The 26654-nt window shown below is 55.2% G+C and overlaps 1 protein-coding gene across 1 annotated transcript in view; it reads left to right on the forward strand.

Moving 5' to 3' along the window:
• NKD1 (NKD inhibitor of WNT signaling pathway 1) overlaps positions 1-26654 on the forward strand; it is an 81918-nt gene that overhangs the window by 39092 nt on the left and 16172 nt on the right. The window contains exon 4 of the mRNA XM_032424419.1: positions 16895-16961. Coding sequence (XP_032280310.1) covers positions 16895-16961 — 67 coding nt within the window. The remainder of the gene's footprint in view (positions 1-16894; positions 16962-26654) is intronic.

The following is a 26654-nucleotide window of genomic DNA, read 5'->3' on the forward strand; positions in this document are numbered from 1 at the left end:
CCGGCATGCTCTGTATGGAAGCCCCGTGTGGCTAGCGCTCACAGCTCACTCCCCTGGCCTTGTGAAAAATCAGCCCGGTCAGGGGCACTGTTAAGACAGGGCTGTGCCTTGCTTGCACCATCCTATAATTAGAGGGATCCCCCGTGTGTGGCTCTTCCTTGGAGGAGGAGGTGGCTCAAGTCTGGGCAGGTCCTGCTCCCCTATGATGGGATCAGGCAAACAGATCATGTGGGAGCCCTCTGGCATGCACTCTTTGCACATTGGCATTATAGTGACCTCTCCTGCCAGTCCACCTCGGAAGGGGCCCAGTCCTTTCCAGCACTGCTGGGCTTAACTTCATCTCCCCATATCGATCCTCCTGTACTCGCACAGAGAATCCAGGAACATATCAATACCTCATAGAAAACTGGCAGATGCCCAATAGAAGAAGCAAAAACACCCACATGCCTTCATACCCTCCTATGGGTCAGAACCAACAGATGCTCACAAGATATTTACAAACAGTATTCTTTTTGTTGGATGACCTCTCCTCCTTCCTTTCTATTGTAAGTATGTCTTTATGCACTTTATAGGAACCTTTATTTTTGTTTATTAAATGAACATTTTTGTAGAGCTCCCGATAAGCCAGGCATTAAGTGCTTGGCAAATATCACTCACTTTAATCACCACAGCAACTCCATGAGGTAGATATCATTTCCCTGTGATACAAAGGAGGAAACTGAGGCTCAGGGAAGTTAGTATCTTGCAGCTGGAAGGTGACAGAGCCAAGACCCAAACCCCAGGTGGTCTGGGGCAGAATCTGGGTCCTACCCCACTCAGCGATGCTGCAGGCTCCTTTCAGTGCTGTTATGAGCTCACAGCCGTTAGGACTCAACCTATTGTAAAATTAACCTGATAATTGCTATCTTTGGAGGTGCATGTTGTCAGGCTGAGGCTGCTGGGGTCCTTCTGCGGGTATTTAACATGGGTGGCTTTGTGAATGGGTGATGGCCCCGTGAGGTGGCCTAAAGACAGCAGAGGAAGGATGGAGGTCAGGGCCTGGCTGAATCAACCCTCTCATGAGCCCATGGAATCATGGCCTGTTGTAGCAGGGAGGCCTTTGGAGACACCCCCTTGCCTCCTCCCTTTATACAAATGGGGAAATTGAGGCAGAACGTGAGTTTCCCAGGCCAGTGTTTTTTTTCCCTACCATAACCATTTGTCTCCTGGTGAGCAGGACTGGGAAGGTAGGACAAGCCTACAGAGGGATCTGAGTTGGTTGGAAATAGGGAGCCATTGAGGGCTGCAGATCAGGGGAGGGAGCCTGTGGAAATAAAGAAGTAGTGTGTCATCTAGATTGGGGTGTGAGCCAAGGAGCTGGTCGGCAAAGCATTTTCCAGGTAGCTGACCTCAGCCCAGGAGCCTGGATGAACCAAGAAATCAGGCGGGTGAGGCTGCCCCAGGGTGGGCCAGAAGAGCCGTGTGGGTGGGGGCCAGGCAACCCAAGGGGATGCTGTCTGCTCATGAGTGGAACAACCCAGGCTGTGCGTGGGTTGGCCTTGGTTTCAGGTTGGAGAGGCCCTTTGCACCTGCCCAATTTGTGTTCTGGGCAGTGACTTGGCTGCCGCCGAGGACAGAGCTGGCCGAGGCTGCAGGGAAACGCCGGGCCTGTGTTTTGAGCAGGAGCCAGGGCTGGATTCTGGAATAGGCAACCGGCCCAGGCCCAGTCCACACTGGCCCCTGATCAATGAAAACTGTCGTAGGGCCAGCGCATTGCCGCCGCTTGCGGGCCGCTGAGATGGGCGGGGCCTCCCAGCGCTGCTGTCCCCAGAGTCCCTGGCTCCGAGACAGTCATCAGCACAGCCGGGCCTGCCAGGGCCCAGTCCTACCCCCCGCCCCACACTCTCCCTGCTCCGTGATTCATAGCCCCGTTCATCCCTTCCTGATATCTCCCCCAGGATGGTTCTGGCGACGCACGGAGGAAACACAAGACCTGTGGAGAGGAGGCAAAGGAGGGTTAGTCGTTTACTTTTTGGGTTGCTGTTTTATGTGCTCTAGGCTCTATGCCAGGTCTGTAGGGCCTTCGGTAACGAGGAAGAAATGTACGGTCCCTGTCCTCGGCCACGTGGGGAGATTGGCGATCCAGAAGTAGTAGTCCTACCGAGCACTAAGGACCACAGTGAGGCCCTCACAGGTTGGGGGGGGCACAGAGTGGGGGCCATGCTGAGTCTGGGGGCTCCTGGGCTGGCTTCTCCAGGAGGGAACATTACAGCTGCGCTGGGAGAAGGAATCAGGTGGTAGCTAGTGGAGAATGGTGGGAGTGGCCTGGGCAGAGGGCAGTGATGGGGCGAGAGGGGGGTGGACAGCCTGGAAGGCACTGACCACAGGGGTGGGTGGAGGTGGGCAAGGCCGGTTGTAGGTAGGGCTACCACTGGCCCACCTACCCATGACCGTGCAACTCGCTCCTGTTGGCCTGGCCCAGTTATTAATAGCGCCCCCTTTCACTCTCAAAAGACCTGGTTTGGGCAGTAAAATTATATGGGCACCCCAGAATCTAGGTACTAGTGTTGTCATTTTATCGGATGAGAAAACTGAGGGTCACAGAGACTCGAGTAAGTTGGGCCAGGCCCTGGAAAGAGGATGGGAATGGAGCTGGAATGGGAACCGGGCCTGTCTGACTTGAAAGCTCAGGCTTTCCCATAATCCCATGCCACCTTCCATAGTAAAGTGTAAAGTCAGAGACGTATGGAACTTAAATATTCACTGAGCCTGACTCTGTGCCACATTGTACAGGGTTGCATGGGGTCAGGGGAGGCTGGATTGAGCAGCACTTCAGTGGCCCGTGAAAACAGAAAACAAGCTCAAACTGGTCTAAGTAAAAAGGGGTGATTTAGTGGTTCATGTCGTTGAAAAGTCTAGGGGAAGGACTAGCTTCAGGCATGGTTTGATCCAGGCACTCAGTGTTGTGGGGACCCATTTTCTATTGTTTCAACTCCTGCATCTGTTTTCCTTCATGTTGGTTTTTTCTTTGAAAGACTATCCCTGTAAAGAGGTAAAATGTTTTTTCAGTGTCAGATTTCCACCCTCCCATTTCATTAATGTCAGCAGAAAAAGAGCTGATGTCCTGGGATTGCATCTATTTGACCCAAACTTGGGTCATGTGCCCAGTCTTGACTAATCCCTGTGGCCAGGGATGTGCAAAGTTCTCACTGGTCAGGCCTGGATCATGTACACACCCTTGTGGTGAGGGGGAGAAATCAGCCCTGTCCATGCCTCATGGATGAAAGTGGTGGAGGGGTAGGGTTTCTAGATACCATACAGTACATCCAGTTTTATTTCAGATAAATAACACTTTTTTTTCTATAAGTATATCCCAAATACTGCACGAGACATACTTATATTAAACAATGACTGAATCTGACATTCAAGTTTGAGTGTCCTGTGTTTTTGTTTGTGAGGTCTGGCCAGCCTGTGGAGGGGTGGGTCTCCAGGGAAAATCAAAGTGTTACCAGAAGGAGGAGGAATGGATGGTGGGGGGTGGGGAGTTGTTTGTCCAAATTACAGGAGCCCACTACAGAGTCAGAGAGAGGGATAGAAAGCTTTCCTTCGGCCTTGGATTCCTCCCGAAGTCAGCCCTGATAGCTACGGATATTCAGTGAGAGAAGTCACTGGAGGATGAGGTGGTCAGGAAGGGCTCCCTGTACTTGAATTAGGCCCCAGAGATGGGGAGAGGCATATATTGAAATGGGGGTGGGGTGAGTGTTGGGTGGGAGAAAATGTCCATTTCTGTCTGCCAATCAGGCCTGAGCCCTGGCATAGGGCTCCTTGCCCATCACCTTTCTGGACTGGCCTTGGGGTGACCCATACCTTTGTCTGAGACTAACCAGCTTGCTGGTCAGCCTGTCTGCTCCATGTGAATTTACCAAATATGTCAGGATTCCTCCAAAGAACCAGGTAGTTCAGTGGGGAGCCATCAGGTAATACCATAGAAGCAGAGCCTGAGACAAGGGTCATGTGCAAGTGATTCATGAAGGATAATCTCCCAGGGCAGACCAGGAAGGAAGAGAGGGAGCTCCTGCAGGGAGCTCTGGAGTATGACTTCTGCCTCAGAGTTGGTCCCCACTGGAGGTGAGGAAGCTGGGCTCAGGGCCACCTGGCAGAGGGTGGGGTGGGGAGGTTTGCAGTTCTCTGAAGGCCTCTGAAGATGCCTCACAGGTTCAGGCTGGTGGTGGGGAAAGCTTACTGAAGGTGGGGGTGGGGGCCATGCAGAAATGGCAAGAGATCCAAGTGGGAGCCATAAGCAAAGGGCCTAGAGAAGTTGGGGAAACCTGCACACTGTGAGCACTTCAAGCGGCTCCTCGTGCAGATCGTCCATAATATTTGAGAAGTCCCACAGCGAAGGACCTGGGCTCTTCTCCCAACCACATGGGCCACAGGACCCTGCTCGTGGGGACATTGGTCTGAGGGTCTGAGCTTGCTGACTCGGAGCACCTAACCCCTGGCTTCTGGTGGAGTTGAGGCGCTCTCATCTTTATTGCTGGCCCCTGTGGGGACTGATTTTTGCCGGCTCTTGCTGCCGGTTTTGACGTCCTGGATCCTGACTGTGGCTGTACCACTCTTCGGCTTTGTGACTTTGGGCAAGTGCAGTCTCCTTCTGGGGCCTTAGTTTCCCTGTCTGTTCTCTGAGGGGGTCTTAACCTGAAGTTCACAGAAAGGTTCGATGTGCAGTTTTATTTGTGTGGTGTTTTTCCAGGGGGACTTCTCAGGGGGGTCTGGACCTTCCCTCTGGTCAGAAGCTCTGCACGAGGGCTCTAGTCTGGCCCCGACCCTGTGGTCCGAGGGACTGTGCGTGTGCGTCTGCAGGCATTTGTTCCTCGACATCCAGAAACACGCCAGGGTTCGTGGCTCAGGAGCCCCTGGCCTTCTTTTCGGGGGGTCTTGGTCCCTCTCACCTGCACTACGTGTTCCTGCCTCCCCGTTCAGAGCCTCTGCCTCCTCATGTGTAAGAGGGGGTGAGGGCTCCTTCCTGACCTCTTAGGGTTGTGGGTGAGTCCGACGACCCACGGGCTGCAGTGGGACAGGGTGCGACAGATGCGGGCACTGCTGTGAATGCCTTCTTGCCCTCAGACCCACGTGCATCCTCTGACCTTGGATGCTGGCCATACAGCATCTCCTAGGTCTCCGTGGGCTTCCTGGGGGACCACTGTGGCGGCAGGGGTCCCTGGTATGACCTGTGGGGGCAGGTAGCCACCCTACAACCCCCCTCTTTAAACAAACAAACAAACAAAAAACCCCAAAGATTTTGGCTTGCCTGAGAATGGAAAGAGTAGAATTTGAGGGGTCTGGAGAGAAAGCTGCTACTCTCCCCCACTCCCAGTGACAGCCCGCCGGGGTTCACATGCTCAGCTGGCCTCGTGCCGTTTCTGGAATCAAAGCCTGTCTGCATTACATGACCACAAAGAAGGTCTTGCCTGCACCCACCCCCCACCGGCTTCCTCTGCACCCACAGCCAAGCGCACTCGGGAGCAGGCAGGTTCCTGGTGGGTTCTCTTTGTGGGCTGTGTGCATGGCGTGGGAGGGAGCAGTGGGGTCTGGGGTGCAGAGAGGCCCCTTGCCCCCTCCCTCCCTCCCAGGTGGGATCCAAAAACCGCCCCATTTCCCTTGGACATGGCAGACCACACCCCCTGCTAGGGCCAAGACCCTTCTAGCCGACTTGTGTGGGCGAGTCCTTCTCGAACCAACGTGGCCCATTGCCGTGTGTTGTAACGTGTTTTCTTCCAAGCGCTTCGCTGTTATTTCTGATTGTCGAAGTAATGGTGCAGGTTCACAGTGAGCCATCTGACAACCTCGACTCCAGCACCCAGGTACCACCTCTGGGAATTTGGCGGCCACTCTCTCCAGATGGACCTCTCTGACCACGGCGCATGGAAACGCGTGTAGATAATTTTAGCGGATGCCATCCCTTCTCTCTGAGCTTTGGCGACTGCTTTTCTCCTTGAGGAAAATGTGGGGAATGTTTTTCTGAGTCAGTAAATTTAGTCAGAGCCACATTTAGTTGTTTCACACATATTCATCGAGCACCTCCTCTGTCAGGGAATACGTGGTATGTCAGATGGTGGTGAGTGCCCCAGAGGAAACTGAGGCAGAGAAGGGGTAAAGGGGGGGGGCGCTGCAGTTTAAATATAGAGGGGTTTGGAAGACCTCACCCAGGTGATGAGGTTGAGTCAAAGTCTGAAGGGGCTGCTGCGGGAGGGGGTATGTGGAGAAAGAGTTTCAGGCAGCGGGAACAGCATGTACAAAGGCCCTGAGGTAGGAGTGTGTTTGCAGCAAGGAGGTGAGGGTGAGGTGAGGGTGGCTGGGGCAGAATGCATGCAGGGAAGTAAGAGCAGGGCAGGTAGACGATGGGGCAGACTGGCCGGGTGGGGCTTTGTAGGGCATTCGTACGACTTTGGAGAATGGACGAGGGGGTACAAGGGCAGAGAAAAGGCAATGGTGGCCATCGTCCCAATGAGAGAGGATGACCTCTGTGCAGGGCCTGGAGTGCACCAGGGGTGCAGGGAGGGGGGAGGTGAGGATGTGCTGGTTTCCAGGTATGTTTTGAAGGTAGAGCCAACAGGATGTAGTGGGGGTTGGTTGGAAGGGTTGGAAGGGCAGCGGCAGGCTGACTCCCGGGTTGCTGGCCTGAGGAACAGGAAGGGGGGCGCGGCCCTGGTCGAGTGCAGGGAGGCAGTCTGGGAGGACTGGTTTGGGGCGGTCGGGAGTCAGTTTGGACACGTGAAGTTGCAGGGGCCTGTGGAGCAGCTCGGTGCACATGGCCAGTGGGCCGGGGAGCCACAGCAGTCTCTTCGATAGAACAGTGCTTTAGAAAGCCTGGTGTCTTTTGAGTATAAAAGCATTGCATGTTCTTGGTTACAAAACATGGAGCGAAAGAGAGAGAAGGGGAGGGGAGGAGAGACAGCACAAATCCAGATTGTCCAGAAAGCTGGGCAGCTGAAGGGGACAGTTCCCCCCACTGCTCATTCCTGCTCCCCCAGGGGAGCCTCTGTTACCGACGGGTAGCGTGTCCTTCCAGAAACATTCTGGAGAAAATGCCTCTTTTATTTATGAGCCCAGTGGGATCTAGCTGTCCTCACCTGCTCTCCCCCGTGCAAGCGCACCTGGGAGCCTGGGAGCCCCGGCTCCCAAGCAGCGCTGCTAACCCTTCTGTTCTTCCATGTCCGCCTTCTTATGTGACCTTCAAGGCACACCTGTGTCACAGGCCCATTTTGTGGGTGTGGACACGGAGACTTGCAACCACAGATCCAGTGGCACAGAAACGGCTAAGATTCTGAAGGCACGGACTCCTCTGGGAGTTCAGACGTGCCACCCTTGATTCTGCCCAAATGCAAAGAGGTGGGGACGTTGGGAGTCAGCAGTCACACTGGTGGGGGCGGGGGGGGGAGACTTCACCAGCAGGCAGTCAGCAGTTGAGGGTGGAGGAAGCAGCACGGGAGGGGGTTGGGAGGCCCCGAGGTGGGGTCCGGCCAGCGAGGGGGCTGGGGAGAGGTCCTGCGAGCTGGGCTGTGGGGCAGGAGAAGGAGGCCAGGACAGAGGGAGGTCTGGTGTGGACAGGCATCGGAGGGCCAGGAAGATGACTTTTGCAAGCGCTTTCAGGCCAGATGGGGTGGACTGAGTGTGTGTGTGTGTGTGTGTGTGTGCGCGCGCGTCTAGCAGGAGGGTCCCAGAGTCTGGCCCAAACCATTTTTCTCTTGTTCTCTCATGAAAATGAAGCCTCCTTACATGTACAAAATGAGACGGCCTTCTTCCCTGTATTTATTTAAGTGAGGAGAAACCGGAAGCCCAAGCCCCTCACTCCCAAGGCTGAGAGAGACATCATGCTTCCCCAGGGCCCCAGGCCACACAGGGCCCCCTCCTGTGCTGGCCTCTGCCCACAATACGGTGGCCCCGGCTCTACGCACCGTCCCCTGGCCGACAGATGACAGTGCTGTGAGGCCTGAGCAGCCTGGCTCCCGGCCACCCCGCTCAGCAGGGCACACCCGCCGGACCCTGGCAGCAGACCCACGGCCTGTCCCAGGGCCAGGAGCTGCTAGCAGAGGCCGCCCCAGCTGCTCAGGGATCAGAGGCCTCTCCTGTTCTCGGCACTCGGCTGTGTGGCCCGGCAGGCCGGCGGTGGGGCAGGTCAGTGGTGTGGCGGGCTAGCCGTGTGGCAGGCGGGGGCCTGGCGGGTCCGTGGCGTAGCGGCGTCGGCGGCGTGGCTGGCCGGGGAAGGGTGGGTGGCCAGGCAGGGGGGGTGGGCAGAGACGGGGAAGCGCCGAGTGCTGGCAGCCGGCTGGGGCGCTCCTGGGTCCGGCTTTGGTCAGCTGTGGGGCATCCCTGAAGGCAGCGGGGGTGGGGGAGAAGATGGGAGGGCGGAGGGGGAAGGACGGGGGCCCCCCTCCCCGCCCCCTGAGAGCGGAGAGGGGACGGCTGCGTTATGGCCTGCTGACTGCTTGGTGGGTGCGCTGAGCGCCTTACCCATGCGATCTCATTTCTCCTTCCAAGTGGTCCTCCCTGGCACTGCTGTCATTCCCATGTTCATGTGCAGAAACTGAGGCACGGACAGGGATATCACGTGTACGCGGTCACACAGTATCAGGCAGAGGAGCCAGGGCTCAGGTCGGACCCTCACGGGAGTCACTTGACTTCCCTAGGCCTGGGCTCCCTCCTGCCTACAGGGGGTGACAGCGACACCCCAGCTCACAGGGCTGTTTGGAGCGTTCAGCTAGGCACCAGCGTGCTGAACAGAGCACTTGGCCCACGTCAGCCACTTGTGAAAGAAATGCTGCTAATTATTATCACTGAGTCCTTTATGTTCGTGACCTCAGTTACTCCCATGCCCCGACAAGCCCATCGGATCCTGGTTTCCACTGTAGAAACTCCTTTGAACTGCCATCTAGTAGGAAAATTCCCATCACGCCAGCAGAGAAGCCCTAAAGCCCCATGTCCCGCCCAGCCCTGGATAACCTGCCTTGTGTTGGTTCATGTCCTCCTGAGAGCGCTCAAGTCCCGCAGCCTGGAGATTAAGGCAGGCTCTGGGTAATGCCAAACTTTGCTGTTTTCTCTTGGCGTTAGCTGTTTTTCTCTCCATGCCCAGGATTCCTGTTCCCAAAGCACAAGCCCTGGAGGAGGGCCTGGGACCGGATGGGGGGAGTGTCCGCTGGGCCTGGCCGCTTACCTGGGGTCACCCTCCTTCCTCCCCCCACCCCTTCCTACCTGTCCGATTGCTCAGGGTAGGGTAGGGGGGCAGAAGACTTCAGTTCTGGGCTCTTTAAACCTTATAGTTCCCAAAGCATGATCCGCATTCTGCTGGGGGGATGAGGCTTGAGGTAAGTGGTGGACAGCTTGTATTTTAATGGTTCTGCATTTGTTTGATACAAAATATATTTTTGAGAACCCCAACGGTAACTAGGACATCACACCCACGATTTCACTGATCTTATTGGCAAGACTAGGTTTTAAAAAGAAAGAAAAAGGGAAAGAGAGCCAATCTAAAGAAAAATGTGAATTACTCGTGGAAGCCCAGGTGAGACCCAGTTCTGGGGGTAGCTGGGATGATGGTGTGTGGATGCTGGCAGCTTGTTGGTGTGACAACAGCCCAGGAAGTAGACTCTGCTGGCCCATTGCTGTCTCTGGCTGGCTGTGTCTCGGGGACTGGGCAAAGCCATCTTTGGGGCTTTTTTGCACCCTGTAGGGTGGAGGGCCTGAGGCTCAGAGAAAGGGAGTGTGGTGGCCCCGGAGTCAGACCCCAGGGTTGGAGGTCCTTCCTGCTAAGTGATGCCATCCCACTCCCTCCCCGTCATCCACCTTCCTGATAAGCAGTCCCTCAAGTCCAGAAAGGCAGCTCAGGCTGGAGCCCCCGAGATGTGGGGGGGCAGAGGCTGGGATGTGCCAATGGGAGCACAGGGATTACATCTTGAGCAGATAAAAACAGTCGGGGAGAAAGCCAAGGAATTTTAATTCCTGCTGCACATCTTTGGAGTCATGAAGGCCTGGTCCTCGCAGGCCAGCTCTGCACACGGAAGCCCTCGGAGCCGCTGTCCCCTCTTCTGCTCAGCACCCCCACCCCTTCCAGCTGGGAGATACCTGTGCAGGTGCCCATGGCTTAGCGGGTGGCGACACCTTCCTCCTTCTGGCTTCCAAGCTTGGCTGGGATCTTGGGCTCTGGTTTTAAGGGACTGTGGCTTGGTTCTGAAGGGTCTGGGGGTGGGGGGTGGGTCAGAGCTTTCAGTTCCAGGTAGAAGCCCAACCTGAATTGCTGTAAGCGATGAAGGCAGGTGAGGGTGGATCTGGCCCCAGGGTTTATCCAACAGATATTTATTGTTTACTATACATCAGGCCCTGTTCTAGAACAGCACAGCCCCAGTTTCCTGTCCTCGGGGAGCTGACTTCTAGAAACGAGTTGACCTAAGGCCTTGAATGATTGTGCTGGCCTGGGCGTCTGTCCCTTTGTGAGCTCTCACCTGGGCTGCGCTGTCTCAGGCAGCTGGAGATGAGATTGGACGCAGCCTTGGCACCAGAGAAGACCTCTTTCTTGCCAGCTCCTATGAGAAGGATCTGCAGGGAGGACTTCAATTTGCTTAGCTGGGGCAGGCAGAACCCGTGGCCCTCACTGGGGGCTCCATGGCCATGGGAGGCTGCGGTGTCCTCAGGGGAGTGTCTGAGGCCTCTGCCCCCCATGTCACTTGTTTGAGAAGAGGGGCCATTTCTTTCTGGCAGCAGCCGTGAGGTCTAGGTTCTGCTGACATCCGGGAGGAGTGAGTCCCCAGGGAGGAGGGAACCCCCAGCCCCTCCTGGCCTGTCACTGGATCCAGGGCCCCCAGGAGCCTCCCCACCCCCAGCCCTTTGTCAGTGGTTATCTTTCAGCCCTGGCTTGCACGTTGCACAGGTGGGGGTAAAATGGGTAATTCCCCGCATTTTTGACCTGCCATGCTCCTGGGCAGAGTGGCTCTCAGGGACAGAAGTAACAGAGGTCCACGGATTAAGGTGCACTGTGGAGATGGGGACATTGAGGCCCAGAAAGTGGATGGCCCCAGCTTTCTTCTCACTCTTGGTTCCTGCTGGGTCAGGGGGCTGGAGCCCCAGAAGGTCTCATCTCAAGGGGACCACGAGCATCATCCTGGCCCACTACCCCCATACTAGAGACAAGGGCCCCAGGGCCTGGGTGGTTCTAATCCAGCTCTGCCACTTTCTCTCCTTAAGTGACCTGGGGCCAGTCACACACTCTAATCCCTCTTATAAAGGGGGTTATTGTGTGGGGTTTTATTAAACCAGATTTCACTGGCCCAAGTGATACAGGAATGTACTAGAACGCTTCTGAGAACGTTGAGGTTTCTCGCCTCCCATCCCCCTCGTGCCTTCTCTCCCTGGCGGTAACCACAGGGATACCTGTACGTTGGGTGCCCTAACGGTACGTGTGTGTCTGGTGTTTTCTTAGATGTACAAGTCGCACTCTACTTTGTGTGTCTCCCATGTAGCGTGGCACTCCGCATGCCGGGATTTACGGATCTGCCTGTTTCTTCGGAACCACCGTGTGGCATTCACGGTGCGGATCTAGCACAGTTTCCTTTCTCAGGCATTTAGCGTGTTGTAGACTGTTGGTGAACTTGAGCAGGCCTCCCTGGTGCTCCCGTGAGAATGTTGTCCCAGGGTGGACACTGAGGTGTTGAATCACTGGACGTGAGGTTTTTGCAGGAGTAAAATGTGAGAATGTTCCGAGCGTGGGGCAGAAGTAGGGCGCTCTAAAAGGTGCAGAGAAGCTCATACTTAGTGTTTCCCACTATGTGTATTTTGTCTACGTTTTCTCACTGACTCTTGACATCTGAATCCCCAGGTTACAGAAGAGCAGAACGGGAGCCAGAGTGGTTCAGGAAGGCATCTGCTGTCACTCAGCTGCTGAGGCCGGGCAGGTGGGCGGGCGGGCGGGCGCCCTGACTCCTGGGTCCCGCCGGGTTCTGGGAATGGAGCATCCCTGCCCTGGACGGCCAGAGCCTGCTCTCGGCGAGGCCTGCCCACAGTGGCGCCGGAACCCCAGGCACGCCCGGCCGGCCTGCCTCTGCACAGCGTGCTGGGAAGACGGAGCTCGCCAGGAATTTCCTGGGGCAGCTCCAGGGCAGACTGCTCGGATCTAAGGGTTACAGGGTGGCTGGGTCGTGCCTCCCACCCCTCTCTTCCCCGGCATGTCCCAGTCCTGTGCATTCTTGGGATCTAGAAGTTGCGCCGTGTTCTCTGGGCACCAGGAGTTTGCTTTGAAAGCCCGTGGCACCAACATCTGTTAGCTCTTAGAGAACAGAAACATTGACAAAGAGCTGCTGGGCAGGCGGTGGGGGGAAGATATGAAGCTCAGGAGTAGGAGTCTCAAAGACAAAAAGGAAAAACCCTAACCGAACTCCAGCCCGCTCCCAAGCCCTGCTTTGATGTGGTTTCCCGTCCCCGGAGGCCTTATAAGGCCTTATGCCTGCAATTCTGGGCTCTGGGTTGGTGCTGACTGCACACTCAGTGCCTGAAGGAGATGGTCTTTCTTCCTGGGGCCCAGCATGGGGCAGAGTAGCAGCAGTGCCGGGGCGTGGGAGGGAGGGAGGGAGGGAGGGAGGGAGGCCTGGGCCCTGTGGCCTGAGAGGCTACCAAGCCTGGCCACTAGGCAGGGGGTAGCCTGGCATCAGGCTGGGTGCAGCAGGAGGTCCGGGGATCCAGGAAGGCCTTTGATAACAACTTAGAGCCTAGTCTGATGCTGACTGTCGTGGAGGCCAGAGGAGAGGGGGCTGGGGACCAGGGGCTGGAGTGATGGCTGAATAAAGGAGCAGTGAAGGGAAGTCACTCATACCAAGCCCCATACTTGGGCTTCCTACAGGGCAGTGGGGAAGGGTGTGGGCTCTGGAGCCAAGCGCCTGCCTTCCAGCCCGGCTCTGACACTTACTAGCTGTGTGACCTTAGGCAAGTCGCTAACCTCTCTGTGCCTCAGTTTGCTCATCTGTGAAGTGGGGATAATAGTGGTATGACCTCAAAGGATTGCCATGAGGATTAAATGCGAAGCATTAAAAACAGTGTGCCGGGTAGGAGAGTGTTTCTCAGTGTCTTTGAGGGCGCCTTGGGGCTGGTGAGTCTTTGAGATTCTCTGAGCAATGTTCTGGTAGCTATTTGACTGTCGGAGTAGAAGAAGCGATAAACAATAACTATTGGTCTATGGAGCCCCAGTCGTGGTATCAGGTGTCATGTTAAGCACTTTCCATGCAATGACTGACTTAATCCTCACACCCCCCCGGAGACATCACGAGCACTATCGTCCCTGTGTACAAATGGGAGGCTGAGAACGTTCCTACACCCACATGGTGCAGCTGGTATGAAGCAGAGCTGGGATTTGAACCGAGGTCTGACCAATTCCAGTTCCATGCCCTGCACCTTCCGCAGTGGGGCTCCGCGTGGGGCCCGTGGCTGTTGAGGGGTCTGAGTACCTTCCTGCAGGATGGTCCCGAGGGCCTGGCCCCACACCTTGTCTGCGGGTCTCCCGGCCGGGGCTCTGCTGAGTCCCCAACCTTAGTGGGGAGGAGCTGTGGGCCCTTTGAGTCCTGTAGCACAAACAGGAGGCCTTGGCCACCACCCTCGGAGCTGGTGGCAGGGCTGTTCTCTTTGTACATCTTTAAATGTGATCCCTGGTCCCTGGCAAGTGACTTACCGGGGCTCTTGGCTGCCTCTGTCCCATGCCCACAGGAACCCTGACTCCACTGTACTAGCTCGGGCCAGGCTTCTGGGAGAACTGGCTCAAATCTTGGCTCTGCTGAGGATCCAGAGCCTGTCACCTGGCCTTGTGGAGCCTCCTCCTCATTTAAATACAGGGCTTTTGGGAACCCCATTCCCTGGAGGTTCTTGTGAGGATTCCCTCGGTCCCATTATCTCCTGTCTCCTATGTCCCTCGAGGACTGACGGCACTTTCTTCGTAGGAAAAAAAAAAGGGTAACAATTATAACTCTCACTTTACGAATTGCAGATCATTTTTATGAGCGTTTATTCCTGGAGAGATGGAAAGTACAGGGCAATGGTGAAGACTGAGGGAGATAATAAATATCCTTACAAGGTGTCTCGCGTGGTGCCTGGCACTGAGGAGATGCCCAGTAAGGTCAGCTGTCCTGTCATTGTGCCCATTTTACAGAGAGATAGACTGAGGTTCCAAGAAAGCAGTGGCTGGCCCCACGTCCCAGGGCGAGGGGAGGCCATGGAGCCAGGACGTGATCCTGTGTCTGCCCCAGCACCGCATTGCTGCTGGCTTAGTGATTCAAAGCTTGAGGACCACGGACAGTGCACTCCCTGGGCGTCTGGCTTAGCAGATGAAATGAATTTTTTTTTTTTAAGATTTATTTATTTGAGAGAGAAAGAGCGAGCAAGTGGGGGCAGGGGCAGAGGGAGAGGGAGAATCTCAAGCAGACTCCCTGCTGAGCACAGAGCCCTATGCCGGGGCTCGATCTCACGACCCATGAGATCACGACCTGAGCCGAAACCAAGAGTTGGACACTCATCCAACTGCACCACCCGGGCGCCCCGGATGAAATGGATTTTTGCCGGCATCAATCACCTGTGCCTCACAACGAGTCCGCGGACCCTGGTGCTGGGGAGCTTTTACGGTTCTACAGAGCAGTGTAGGGTTTAGCACGAAGAGGCGGACCCCGGAACTTGCCAGAACTCTGCTTTCATATGCAGAGGCATGCCTTTACTATGTCAGGGAGCTTGGTCCTCCCCGCAGACAGTTCTCAGAGTGCGTGATGCACACCGCGAGGCATCATTACTTGGGGTTCCAGACGGCTGCTTTGTTGCGGGAGACCTTGGCAGTCTCTAAACTCCTCCAAGTGTGCCGGCAAGAAGACGTGAGCGCTCGCAGGGGTGTGCCTGGCAGGTCCTGGTCGCCTCGCTGGGAGCGGCTAGGGTGGCGGGCCGAGGTCAGCGCTGAGCCCCCGCTTTCCAGAAGACCTCAGCACGAGCCCCTTGAAGCCGGTCGCCAGCTCCTGGGAGTGCTGCCTGCCAGCCTGTCTGGGGGAGGCAGCATCTGTCTTCCTCTGGCATGAAAGATGGGCTCTAATTGGCTGCCGGAGTGTCCCAGCCACCTAATGATGCCGCCTGAGCGCGTGCCGTCCCTGTCACCGGCTCCCAGCTTCCCTGTCAACTCCGGCGCTGTTAACACAAACAGCCAGTTTACAAGCCCAGGAAGTGTTCGGTGATTATGATAATTGGCGGAGGAGGTGGAGGGAGAAGCCACCCCGACTCCAGGAATCAAGGAGCCTGGTTTTGAAGTCAATGGGACACCAGGAGTCTGAATGACCACATTTTCACAACCTGCAGGGGAAAGAGTGTGATGCCCCAGGACGATTTGGAAGAAGAGGGAGAATGGAGAACACCAGGCCTAATCCATAAAATGTTAGCTGTTGATCCTTTCAAAACAAAACAAACAGAACAAAACAAAACAAAACTAGAGACTTATCTCCAGCTGTGTCCAGCTGGTAAGATCAGCTCTACCAAGCGTGATTTTGGTTTTGTTAATCAAGACAAGCACTGGTGTTTCTGTTAAGTATCTGAAGTGTGGGATTTTTTTCCCCCTCCTAATTTTTCAAGGAGAGGGTGCATTCTCTTTTTCTTTCTCTTTGCACTTTTTTTTCCCCCAAAAAAGAGAAGTTGGTGACAGCTGCTGAGTTTGGGCTTTTTTATTGCTTGTCATTTTGTGGTTCGAGAAGCACTGCCAGAGCATTGTCGTGGCATCAAAAGAGATAAGGCGGTGTAACCCTCCCAACTTTGTCTCTTCCCCAGAAGAGGAGCATTTCCCAAAGTGGGTTCCTTGGAACTCAGATCCCATGGGATGCTTTTGAGACACGAAACTCCATGGTCTCAATAGGTTTGAGGAATGCAGCATAAGTTACCACTTGGATATTCACGGTGTCCGTTACCATAGTAAATTCTTCAGTAAGGGATCTTCTCTGACTTGAAAACAATCTTTTTGGATCACAGAACTCTTATCGGCAGAACACCAATAATGCGGAAGGCGGTCTGACAAGTGCTGGTCTTGCTTCTTCCATATCTAGGGTCACCCTGCTGGGTTAGGGTGAGATAAGTAGTACCTTTGTCGACCTTCCAGAAACTTCCCAGCCTGTGGGCTAACCAAACTCCCCTTGCCAACCTGACAACACCCGAGTGGCAGCGTGACCAGGCTGGTCGGGAGCAACTCTGCCACCGGGCATCCTGAACTCACACGTGGGGCACCGGGCAAGGCAGTGCAAGGATCAGGCTCGTTTCTGGAATGTGTGTGCACTGGGGAGAGGCGGCAGGCATGTCTGAAGATCAGCCAGGAGGCAGAGCATGCAGGCTGCTGAATGTGATGCTGAAGAGTTGGGGGGTTATGTTAGGGGCTGTAGAGACCCACTCTTGTGCACACCAGGCCCTCTTTGCAAACCCATGGAGACAGCCCGCCTGGAATCTTCTGCTGGAGGAAGGATTCACACTGAGATCCCTTCCTGGGCCCCACAGAGGAGGCTTGTTGGTCCTGAGTCCATCAAAGTTGACTCCGAGGGATAGATGAGGAACGTTTTCCCATCTTGTCTCTGTCTTTTTCCAGGGCAGAGGGTGGAACTTCCTTTCTGAGGGAGAAGCGTGCAGTATTTTATAGTGAGCTGTAGGCTAAGAAAAAGGTACTTCCTAAAAAGCATGGGGACAATTCACTTTTCAAGCGAGAGGATCCACCTCAGTTGACCTGATTTCCCATCAGAAGAATCAGAGCAGGATCCCTGCTTCCCTGTGACCAGCCAGGCACACGTTCATGATGCCACCTTTACCGTCCCAATATTGGTTTCCTCCTTGACTCTGTCGGATACTTACTTAACGTCCCTGCTTTATCTTCCTCTAGGAGCTCGTGGGTGAAGTTTTCAGAGAAACGCTCAGTGAGGAGGAAGAGGAAGACTTTCGGCTAGAAGGTACTGGAATCCATTGGTCTCTTCCTAGGGTGCAGTGAGATGGGGAAGGGGCCATCTGGTCCACCACATGCCCTAGGTACGCTCCAGAAAATCTGCAGACCAGGCAGAGGACAAGACCCTGACTGCCGGTGGGGGTGGTGGGGTGAGAAGAAAGAAGGGAGTGAGTGTAGCCCTTCATGGGTCCAAGCCCAGAGTGGAGCCAGGTTCCTGAGGCTCACATCCTGGCCCTACTCTGTATTGGCCGGGGAACCTTGGACAGGTTGTTTTAGCTCAGCTTTCCCGTTTGGTGGGGGGTGACCATACTGTAAGCACTACATAAAGTAGCTGTTGTATTTCCCCGTTTCTCAGTTCACATCACTCACTTGGAGCACAAACAAGCACACATACAAACAGCCCCCCACCAGCCCCTCCCCTCTCATATCTGTAGCTCTCTCTCCTGCCTTTGTTCAAGGGGAGGCACCGTGTAGAAGGATGAGGATCTTGGAGCAGAGGGCCGGCCGGCCACTGGTGCCCTCACTTGACTTCGGGCAAGGCACGCCACCTTTCTAGAAGAGCCTTAGTTGCCACACTTACAGAGTGGGAATGAGAGCCTTCTCCCTGCTTGACTCCCTGCATTGGGTACGGAGCACAGATGGCACTGGAAAGCATTTGCTACATGGGATAGCATTTCCATTTTATACTCAGAGAAGAGAATCACTGAACTGGGGAAGCCTTAGGTTAGTAGGGGCCTTGCTGTGGAGGTGAGGACAGGCAGCTCGCAGGAGAGCCAGGGGGCCCAGGGGCTTGGCGGGGCGGGGATCTAGGCCTTGGTGCCCTGTAGGGCCTTGAGAGGAGCAGATAGTGCCAAGAGTTTCTCGAGGGGAGCCTGGGCCACACCTGAGGGCTGTGGCCACATGCAGCCTGAGAGCTGTCAGCCCCAGGCCATTTGTCCTTGAAGAGGCTCCCCGGGTGGCTTGTGCGCACATTACACTTTGAGAAGCGCTGTTTTAAGAGATTCACTCTTTGCCTACGAGATGGAGGCCTGCCGGGACCCAGGTATCTATCAAACTTTGTTCAAATATGAGCAGGTCCTGAATCAAGGGCTGGGGGGAGTCCCATGGATGGAAGGCTTTGTGCAGCCTACAGAGCTGGTAACTGCACTCAGAGGCTCTGCAGCCTTGATTTTGTCATTCCCCTGGGCTCCCCCAAGCCTCAACTGTTGTCTTTGGCTCCATGGAGAGATGCCAAGAGTTGGTGCCTTGACATCTGGGGAGTCAGGTAAAGGTGGGCAGGATGTAAGCCCTGGGGATTGGAGTGACCCCAGACACTGATTCCATGGGCTGCGGCTCTCATTCCGGTTATGTATTCAGTTCCCCCTCATTCGCATGGTGACTCAGTAGCAAGTTCATTCTCTTGTTCATCCATCCCTCCACCTACTCCATCCATCACCCATTCGCTACCCATCCAACCAGCCACCAGTCCACTCGTCTGTCTGTCCCTTCAATCACTTATCCCTCACTCCTCACTGTCCCACCACCCACCCACCCACTGGCCATGTCCCACCCATCCGTCCATCCATGGTTTGCCCTACTCTCCTGTCCCCCGTCCACCAGCCCGGCCACTCTGAGTTATCATGCAGCCATCCATACTCCCTTCTCTGCCTGTGTGTTCATCCCCCGTCATTCATCCCTTCATCCATGGACCCATCCTCCAATCATCGTCTGTCTGCCTATCCATCATGTATTGAGCCCCTCCTTACTGCCCCATAGGGGGCACTTCTCTGTCCGTCGAGGCTCAGTTTACAACCATGTAATTGATTTCAAATGGGATGTCGTTCCCTGCAAACAGACACGAAATGGCCTACCCATGGAATCCACTTCCCTCTGGAGGGGAGGGTTACTTTGTTCACTGTCTACATTCAGTGCGTGAGTCCCGTTGGAATGATGTAGAAGGAATGCTGGCCGAGGAGCACCTAGACCGGGGTCCCCTCCCAGCCCTGGTAGCAGCCCCCTGTGGATCGCGGCCAGGTCCCCCCAGCTCTAAGCCCCCTTGCCCTCTGTCACATGATGAGTGGGGACATGAAGCTGGACTCTGTGGGTACGCAAAGGCCGTGGGCTCCTTGCAGGGAGAAGGAAGCCCTGTGGCAGGGGGGAGGGCAGCACTTACAAACATTGGCTGATGGATGGGGGATGAAGGTGAGGCGCCTGAGGGTCCCGGCTCCTGATGGGGAAAGGGTGTCAGGTTGGTGGCACTCGGTCTGACCCCATGGCCCCCCAGCCGCACGCCAGGCTCGAAGGGCAGCCCAGGCACCTTGCTAGTCCCTGGTGATATCCGGGCACATCGGTGCCACCACTCATGAGGGAGGGGGTTAGGAGCCATTCTCCTACCTCAGTTTCCCAACTAGGGGTCAGACTAAGTTGTTGGTGGTCCAGCTTTTCGGCCTCTTTCTTCAAACAAAAGTTTACACAGAAGCAGAGAACATAAACCAGATCAGATTGCAGAGAGACTCAGTACGCCATGGCCAGTATGTTTTATGTAAAAAGGGGCATGAGAGAACGCTCTGTATTTCCTACGTGTGTGAGTAGAGACCACGTGCGTATTACTGTGTAGCTGGAGGGCTCGACAGACAAAGAGAGGAGGCTCCTCTTGGACCTGGGAAGAGGACACTAAAACCGGAAAGAGCTCACAAAGAGAGAGGGCTGTAGTATTAACGGGGATGAATGTTTTAACTTTCCCAAGAAGAACGAATTGAAAGACTCAAAGCAGAATTAAAAAGTGAAAACGGTGAGTGGGTGAGGCTGCTCTGGTTTGCGCCCGGGCCGGCCTGCGTGGCTCTGACGCTGGTGGGAGGGATGCTGGACCCATGACCGTCTGTGGTTCCACGGTCACCCGTGGTCCCAGCCACGGTCACGGAGAAGCACCCACCTGGCCCGGGGCGGGGGCTGCGGCACCCCTCTGTGCTACCCGCCCGAATCCTGAATCTCTTCTTTGTCTTCCTGTTGGCCAAGTTCATTGCCTCTTGGCGGGCTGGAGGGCTGTTTAAGGGAGAAAAAAGGCCATCTGAGGCGTGAAGATAAAAAGAAGTCTTTTAGCCATCCCAGGAGAGGACAGCTTTAGCTCCTGCGTTGTTATGTAAAGCCGGCCCTAATCCAGCATCTTAACCGCCTTAACTGGCCAGCTGGGAGCTCGCGGAGGGCAGATTAAGTCTGGGCTTGGTGCGAGGGCTGCCGAGCTCCTTTTGAACTGTGGAGAGAACAAAGTAAACATCAAAAGTCCCAAGCTCTGAGAGCTGGCTGGGCGTGGCAGGGGCGGGACTCGCGGGGCTGGCTTTCCAGGGGAGAAGGGGAGAGGGACCCTCCCTCTGCTGACCCAGCAGGGGTCTGAGCACAGGGGAGGGCCCACCCCACCCTTCACTCCGGTCCCCACCTGGCTTCCCCATCTCGTCGGTTGGGCCACACGACAGGTGGTGGCAGCTTGTGGCTTGTGGCCTGAGGTACAAATTGGAGCCACACCTGTTTGGCAGACCCACCGTACCCTGAGTGGCCCCCCCGGAAGCACTGGTCTGGGGGCGTCCTCCCCACTCGGTGCAGCTTCTGCTCTGGGCACTTGGGAAGGGAAAGACCTGTGCGTGGTCACAAGCCCCTTCTCTCTGTGTCCCCTGTCTCCCTGCCACCCAGGGATGTCCCCACCCCTCCCAGGGGGCTTGACTTCCAGTCTCTGGCCACAGACCCCCAACACCGTGTCTGTTTCCTGTCCTCCGACCTCCACTTGGGGCTGGAAGCAGGCACATTGCCGTCTGCCTGGCATCTCTGGAAAACTGATTCGACAGACCACCCGTAAAGGAACTGTCAGAGGGCTTGAAGTCAGGCGGCCCCACCCCTTGGGGGCCCAGGCCCTCCCTCCAGGCCCCCAGGGCTGCTGCGGGGCAGGCCTCTCTCCCCCCAGGCTGGGCCTCCGGGGGTCCCCACTTCCCTGGTCCCAGGATGGATGTGTTAGAGTAGTTGGGCCTGCCAAGCAGGGCAGTGGTGTTGGGCCTGAGGCTCTGGGGTCTGAGTAGCCCCACTGGCTCTGGGGGTCTGAGTAGCCCCACTGGCTCTGGGGGTCTGAGTAGCCCCACTGTGAGCTCAGGACCCGTCTGACTCTGCAAGGGCCCCGAAATTTGTCTCACCACCACTGCCCCCGAATCCGTGAGAGGCACCTTCCTACCTTTATTCGGGCTTTTTTTGGGAATTTGCAAGTCAGACCCCGGAGCCAGCCTGGCTTTAACCACCAGTCTCTGGGTGACCTTGGGTGAATCGTTTCACGACTCTGTTTTTCATTTGCCTTTTTGGGGGTAATCAGAGCCCTTCTGCAGGGTTCCTGTGAAGACAGTGAGGTCGTTTATGCAAGTGCAGAGAACAGCCCTGGTACGCGGAGTAAGTGCCCAGCCTATGTGAGCTGGGAGGAGTCTTATTGTTTCATGCGTCCCTTCTTAAAGAGGAGCCAACTGGTGTTTATAATTATTTACTAGTCCAGATCAAAGAAGACCTATTTTCAAAGCTTCTTTAATCCTATTAGAACCTCTCCTTCTCCTCCCAGTGCATGACATAGAGTCTGGCATGCTATACGTGCTCAATAAATACTCACTGGAAGAATGAAGTCAACAGCATGAAGTCATTGAAGTCAGGCAGTCCCCTCCCTAGGGCCACCCAGGCAGGTCCCATGTACCACCCCCTCCACCCCGCGGCCCCGGTCAGTTTGTCCCGGCCCCTAGGTGTGGCATATCGACCACTCACAGACCCGAGGAGCCCTCAGGAGGCTGTTCGTCCACTTCATTTGTAGTTGGAAAACCGAGGCCCAGAGAGGGCATGTGACCTGTGCAAGGTCACACAGCACACTGAGAACCGAACTCGGGTCTGTAACTCCTCCTCATTCGGGGAGTCTTTACTGAGCACCTGCTGGCAGGATGTCACACGCGGGACGCGGGAAGGACCGTGCAAGTTTCTGGTAGTGGTGCTCTGCCAAGAGGTGAAACCCAGTGGAGGGTAGAGGGTAGCAAGGCCTCTCTGAGGAGGTGACGTGTCAGCAGAGATGCAGGTGCCGGGAAGGAGCCAGCCGTGGAGGATGTGAAGGGAGAGCAGCCAGGAGGAGCAAGCAAGCAGAACCCCAAGCGGGAAGGAACTTGGGGTTTAGGGAAGCACAAAAGGGGGACCTGTGGGCCCGTCAGCAAGGGTGGGACCACGCGCTTGCTTTTACGCTGCTTTTGAAGAGAAAGTGTTGGAAAATTGTAGGCACGTGAGTGCCAGCTTCTGACTTCCATTTTAACAAAGTACTTGTGGCTTCTTGGAAGGATGGGCCCTGCGGGGGAAGGAGGACGGAGGCCATGACAGTGGGACATGATTCCAGTAGTGCCGGCGAGGGTGGGGGCGTCAGCCTAGCGTGGAGGCCATGGGGCTGGAGAGCAGTGGGTGGGCCTGGGGGTAGGCGTGGGAGACGGGAGGTGGGGTGAGGGGGTGGATGAGGGAAAGAAAGGGATCCTGGGCACCCCCCCCCCCACCGGCTTAAGGACCAAAGGCAAGGCTGGGGCCACTTCTGAGGTGGAGGTTTGGGCAGGTGACAGTGAAGGCTGTCTGTTGGGGGCATGTCAGGTGGCAGATGGCTGTTGGACATCCAAGTAGAGATGCCAAGTAGACAGACAGTTGGACACTGAGTCTGGAGGTCAGGGAGCAGCTGGGGGGCGGGGAGACAGTGAGAGGGAAAGGGGGGGAAGGACTTCTAAGGACGTCTCCACAGACGGCCCTGCACGTCTCCCCAGCAAAGGCTGGTCAATCACTGGGGCTGGCCGGTGGTTCCCTGGAAGTCTGAGAGGAGGAGGAGGAGATGACTGGGGAGCAGCGGGGACCCCCCGACGGAGGGCAGGCGGGCCACACCCCGCCGGCTGCGCGCTCTCAGTTCAGAGCCCGTCCTCCTGTGAGTGTCAGCGGGACCCGACTCCGCTCGGCGGCAGTCCCCCCAGCAGCCCGGGTGACGGCAACCACTCTGGAGTCTGTTCTTCATAAAAGCTCAGCTGGAACGGTGGAAATTCTGACTTGTGTCACATACCGAGCAGGCTTCAGTAGTTTCAAGTAGCTCGGGGTTAGATTTTAAAAGTTGAATTGCATCACATGTTTTAACTTGAGCAGGGATGGAGGGAGAGTGGAAGGGACATGGTATTTTTAGCCCAAAAAAAGCTTTTTTCTCTTTCCTGCTCCCTCTCTGCCGGCATCCCCCCCTCCCCCCGTCGCCCCCTGAACAGATGTTTCGTTTCAACCGATTCAAACCTCAAAGCAGAGTGGCCATCAACCTTGTGCTCTGATGAGGTAAAAGGCTGGAATGCTATTTGTTGGGAAGGTTTCTTTCTTTCTTTCTTTCTTTCCTTCTTTCCTTCTTTCTTTTCTTTTTTTTCTTTTCTTTTCTTTTCTTTCCTTTCTCTTTTTTCCTTTCCTTTTTCTCCTCAGTCACCACTGGTCCTTAAATAAAATCTCCCTACAGTAAAATGCAGCCTGGAGAGGCAAGATTGTGGAGGAAAAAAACCCCAGGCTGGCATGTCTGGTCTCAGGAAGGGGTAGACACCCACTGGCGGAAAGGCCAGAAACTACCTTGGAGAATCCCGCCACATTAGGTCAATTCCTCTTTGGGTGGTGGTGGTTTTTGTCCTGATAAGCAGGGGCTTAGAGTTAAGTCAGGATTCTTTGGGTTCTTTTGACACTCAACCCAAATGCGACGAAGCTTTGGCTGATGATCTTGAAAAATCCTAGGGTGGATCCTGCCTAAAAAGGGCCAGCTGGATCCTGGAGCTCAAAACATGTCATCCACACACACATCCACTCCCTCCCTCCCTCTCTCTCTCTCTCTCTCTCTCCCTCCCTCAGTCACCTCTCCCTCTGCCCCTGTGTTGGTCTCTCCCGCTAAGGTGGCAAAGGGTAGCTACCCAGCTCTGGGCACTCCCATCCTATGAGCTCAGCCCCCTCAGGTGAAAGAGAGCCCCCAAGTCTCAATTCTTCTTGCAAAAGTTTGGTTCTCACCAGGTGGATCTAGGTTGTGTGGCACCTGAAGTTTATCCCAGTTTGGGAGCCATCTTCAAAAAAAAGAATACATGATTCTTTTATTTATTTTTGCACGATTCTTTTATAACTTTGAACCAGATGATAGATCTATCCCACTAAACCTAAAGAAATATATCTCCAACTCAGCCTTCCCTTAGCTCAATTCCAGAAATGCCTATGTTCCCTCCAACACTGCGTGACACATTAGGACGTTTGGGAGTCAGAATGGAAAGAGACAGTGGTCGTAACCAACTGAGGTTAAAATACCTAATTTTGAAAGTATCAGAAAACCAAACGACCATGTGAACACATTGCCAGGGCCCATGTAAGGGAGGGGCCCACAGGCTCAGCTTCACTGGCTTTCAGGATGCACCCTCCCTCGGTACTGACCTAGGAGCAGCCCCAGTGGCCGTCAGGATGAAATTCATTGTGTCGACTGGGTGCTGGGTGCATCCCCAAAGCCGGAGTCAGATCAGCCCTCCATAAATCCATGTGGATTGAGATGGGAGAGGGGTGGCCCACCAGAGGAAACCCAGATGCTATTCTCAGAAGGAGGACGATGGTTGCAGGACACGCAAGAGCAGGTGTCTACTATTGGGTGATGGAGTGGACAGACCAGAGGCTGGGGAATCAGGAAACAGGGATTTTCGTTCTTTTGTTTCTACACTTCTGGGTTCAAATCCCGCTTGTGCTACTTACTGTTGTCTCGTTTTGATGATGATGATGATGATGATGATGACAGTGCTGATACGCCTAGATGTGGGGTGACAGACACTGTGCTGTATGTTGGGGCTACTTTAGGAAGATCGAATTAACAGAATAATGATAATAGTGGAGTAAGACGGACTCACCAAGCAGGGAGCCCTAACCTAGGCCCTGGGAGCGTGCAGGCACGTTCTCAGAGGTTGGAGGGCTGAGGACCTGAAGGATGAGCAGGAACTGGCGAGCCAGGACGAGTGTTCTTGGCAGGGATAACAGTGTGAGAGCACGGCTGGGTTACAAATTAAAAAGCAGTTCATGGGAGAGACAGGGCCAAGAGACAGCAGCGGGAAGATCACTTTCAGCAGGGAACTACATGGCTAAATCCATTTTGCTAAGATTCTTAAGATTAGTTTCCTCTTTGGTTCGATGCAAACAGGAACCTACCCTGCCTGGTGTTCTTAACAGGCCCTAATGGAATACTGCACGTACCCACTAACCTCACCAGCCCGCTGCCGTGCTCGTTGAACGAACAGATTTGCGTGCCTCCCGGACCCTTGCTCCCTCAGGAGAACCTCGCACAAATGATGCGAGAAACCATTTGGCCTGGAATGCACATATGATATCTTTCTCTTTTTACTGGCAGCAGATTTACCCACCTAATTATATTTGGCATAGGCTAATATTAAAATTCATCTGCATTCCCTCTAACAGCTGCTGGTGGCGGGCTGGGGAGTCAGAAACATCCTGGCGAGCCACCCCGAGACTAAAATATTTGCAGCAGATAATCTGCACGCGGACAATTGAGAAAGGCCAGTGGAGACGTTAGGGCGGGTGTCCAAACTCCAGCAAGGAAGCTCTGGCTTGTGTTAGATCTTACGTCGTATCAACGGAGAAGAACGTGGCAGGTAACCGGGAGGAGAAAACCGCTTGTCTGAGTGTCAGTCATTTCTGGTCTCTGGGGAGGGGGGGAGGGCTGATAATAGTCATAACGGGATTTCAAATTTGTCCGTATGTCCTAAGTTTATTATCAACCAGGCCTTTCTGGATTATGTTAAAATAAGCTGGCGTTTGCTCCTATCATCCAGGGTTTGGATTTTAGCCGAAGTATGGGATTCAGGAACAGACCTACCTTTCTCCCCGCCGGTTCCCAATCTCAGTCAAGCCAGAATTTATGGTGTGTTTGTTATGCAGCCTTACTTGTGTCTGCCTGTGGGGTTTGGTGCAGTTTTGCATGCTGGGGTGGATTGGCTGCCCTGTGCATGTGCTGTGGGCATCCCAGGGGCACTAGCCGGCAGGACCCCGGCTCCCAGGAGACTTGCAGTCTGGCCGCCAGGATGTGGCAGGCTCCTGTGAAGGAATCGGAAGATCCCAGATCAGATTGCGCAGAATGAAGTGTTGGGCCGGATGGGGAGAGACCGCACTCTGCTCGCAACAAATGCATTCGTGCAATGTAGAGAAAGGAGCTTCCCCCCCACCCCCTCCCCCCGGCCTCAAGACACCTTTCTGCCATCTGTCCAAAAAATGTCACTGGCGATATACAAGCGTATGAGGTCCAGCCTGTGAACGGCGCCCCCTAGAGTTGTACACTGCACAACCCGTCTCTCAGATGACCCTAAGCTCCCTGAAGAACCCTGAGGTGCCTGTCCTGCCTGGGTGCCAGGGAGGGTGCGGCTGCAGGAGGGCAGATCTGTTTTGTTTTGTAGCTGATTCTCATGCCGTTTGGGTGGTGCCAGCTATCAGCAGCTCATGCTGGGTCGGCTGTGCCATCCTGCTCCCTGGGTCACTGCTATTTGCCAGGCTAAACAGGCTACAGGAAGTGACCGGGTCTCTCCCAGCATGCGGTCCCAAATGAGCTGTTGATGCCTCCTATTGGGATTGTGGTTGCAGGGTGAGGGCTGGGAGTCTCGACCTCACGATCACCCCCAATGACCATCCCAGCCATCCCCAC

The sequence above is a fragment of the Phoca vitulina genome, unplaced genomic scaffold (assembly GCF_004348235.1).
Source record: "Phoca vitulina isolate PV1807 unplaced genomic scaffold, GSC_HSeal_1.0 scaffold30, whole genome shotgun sequence".
Lineage (NCBI taxonomy): Eukaryota > Metazoa > Chordata > Mammalia > Carnivora > Phocidae > Phoca > Phoca vitulina.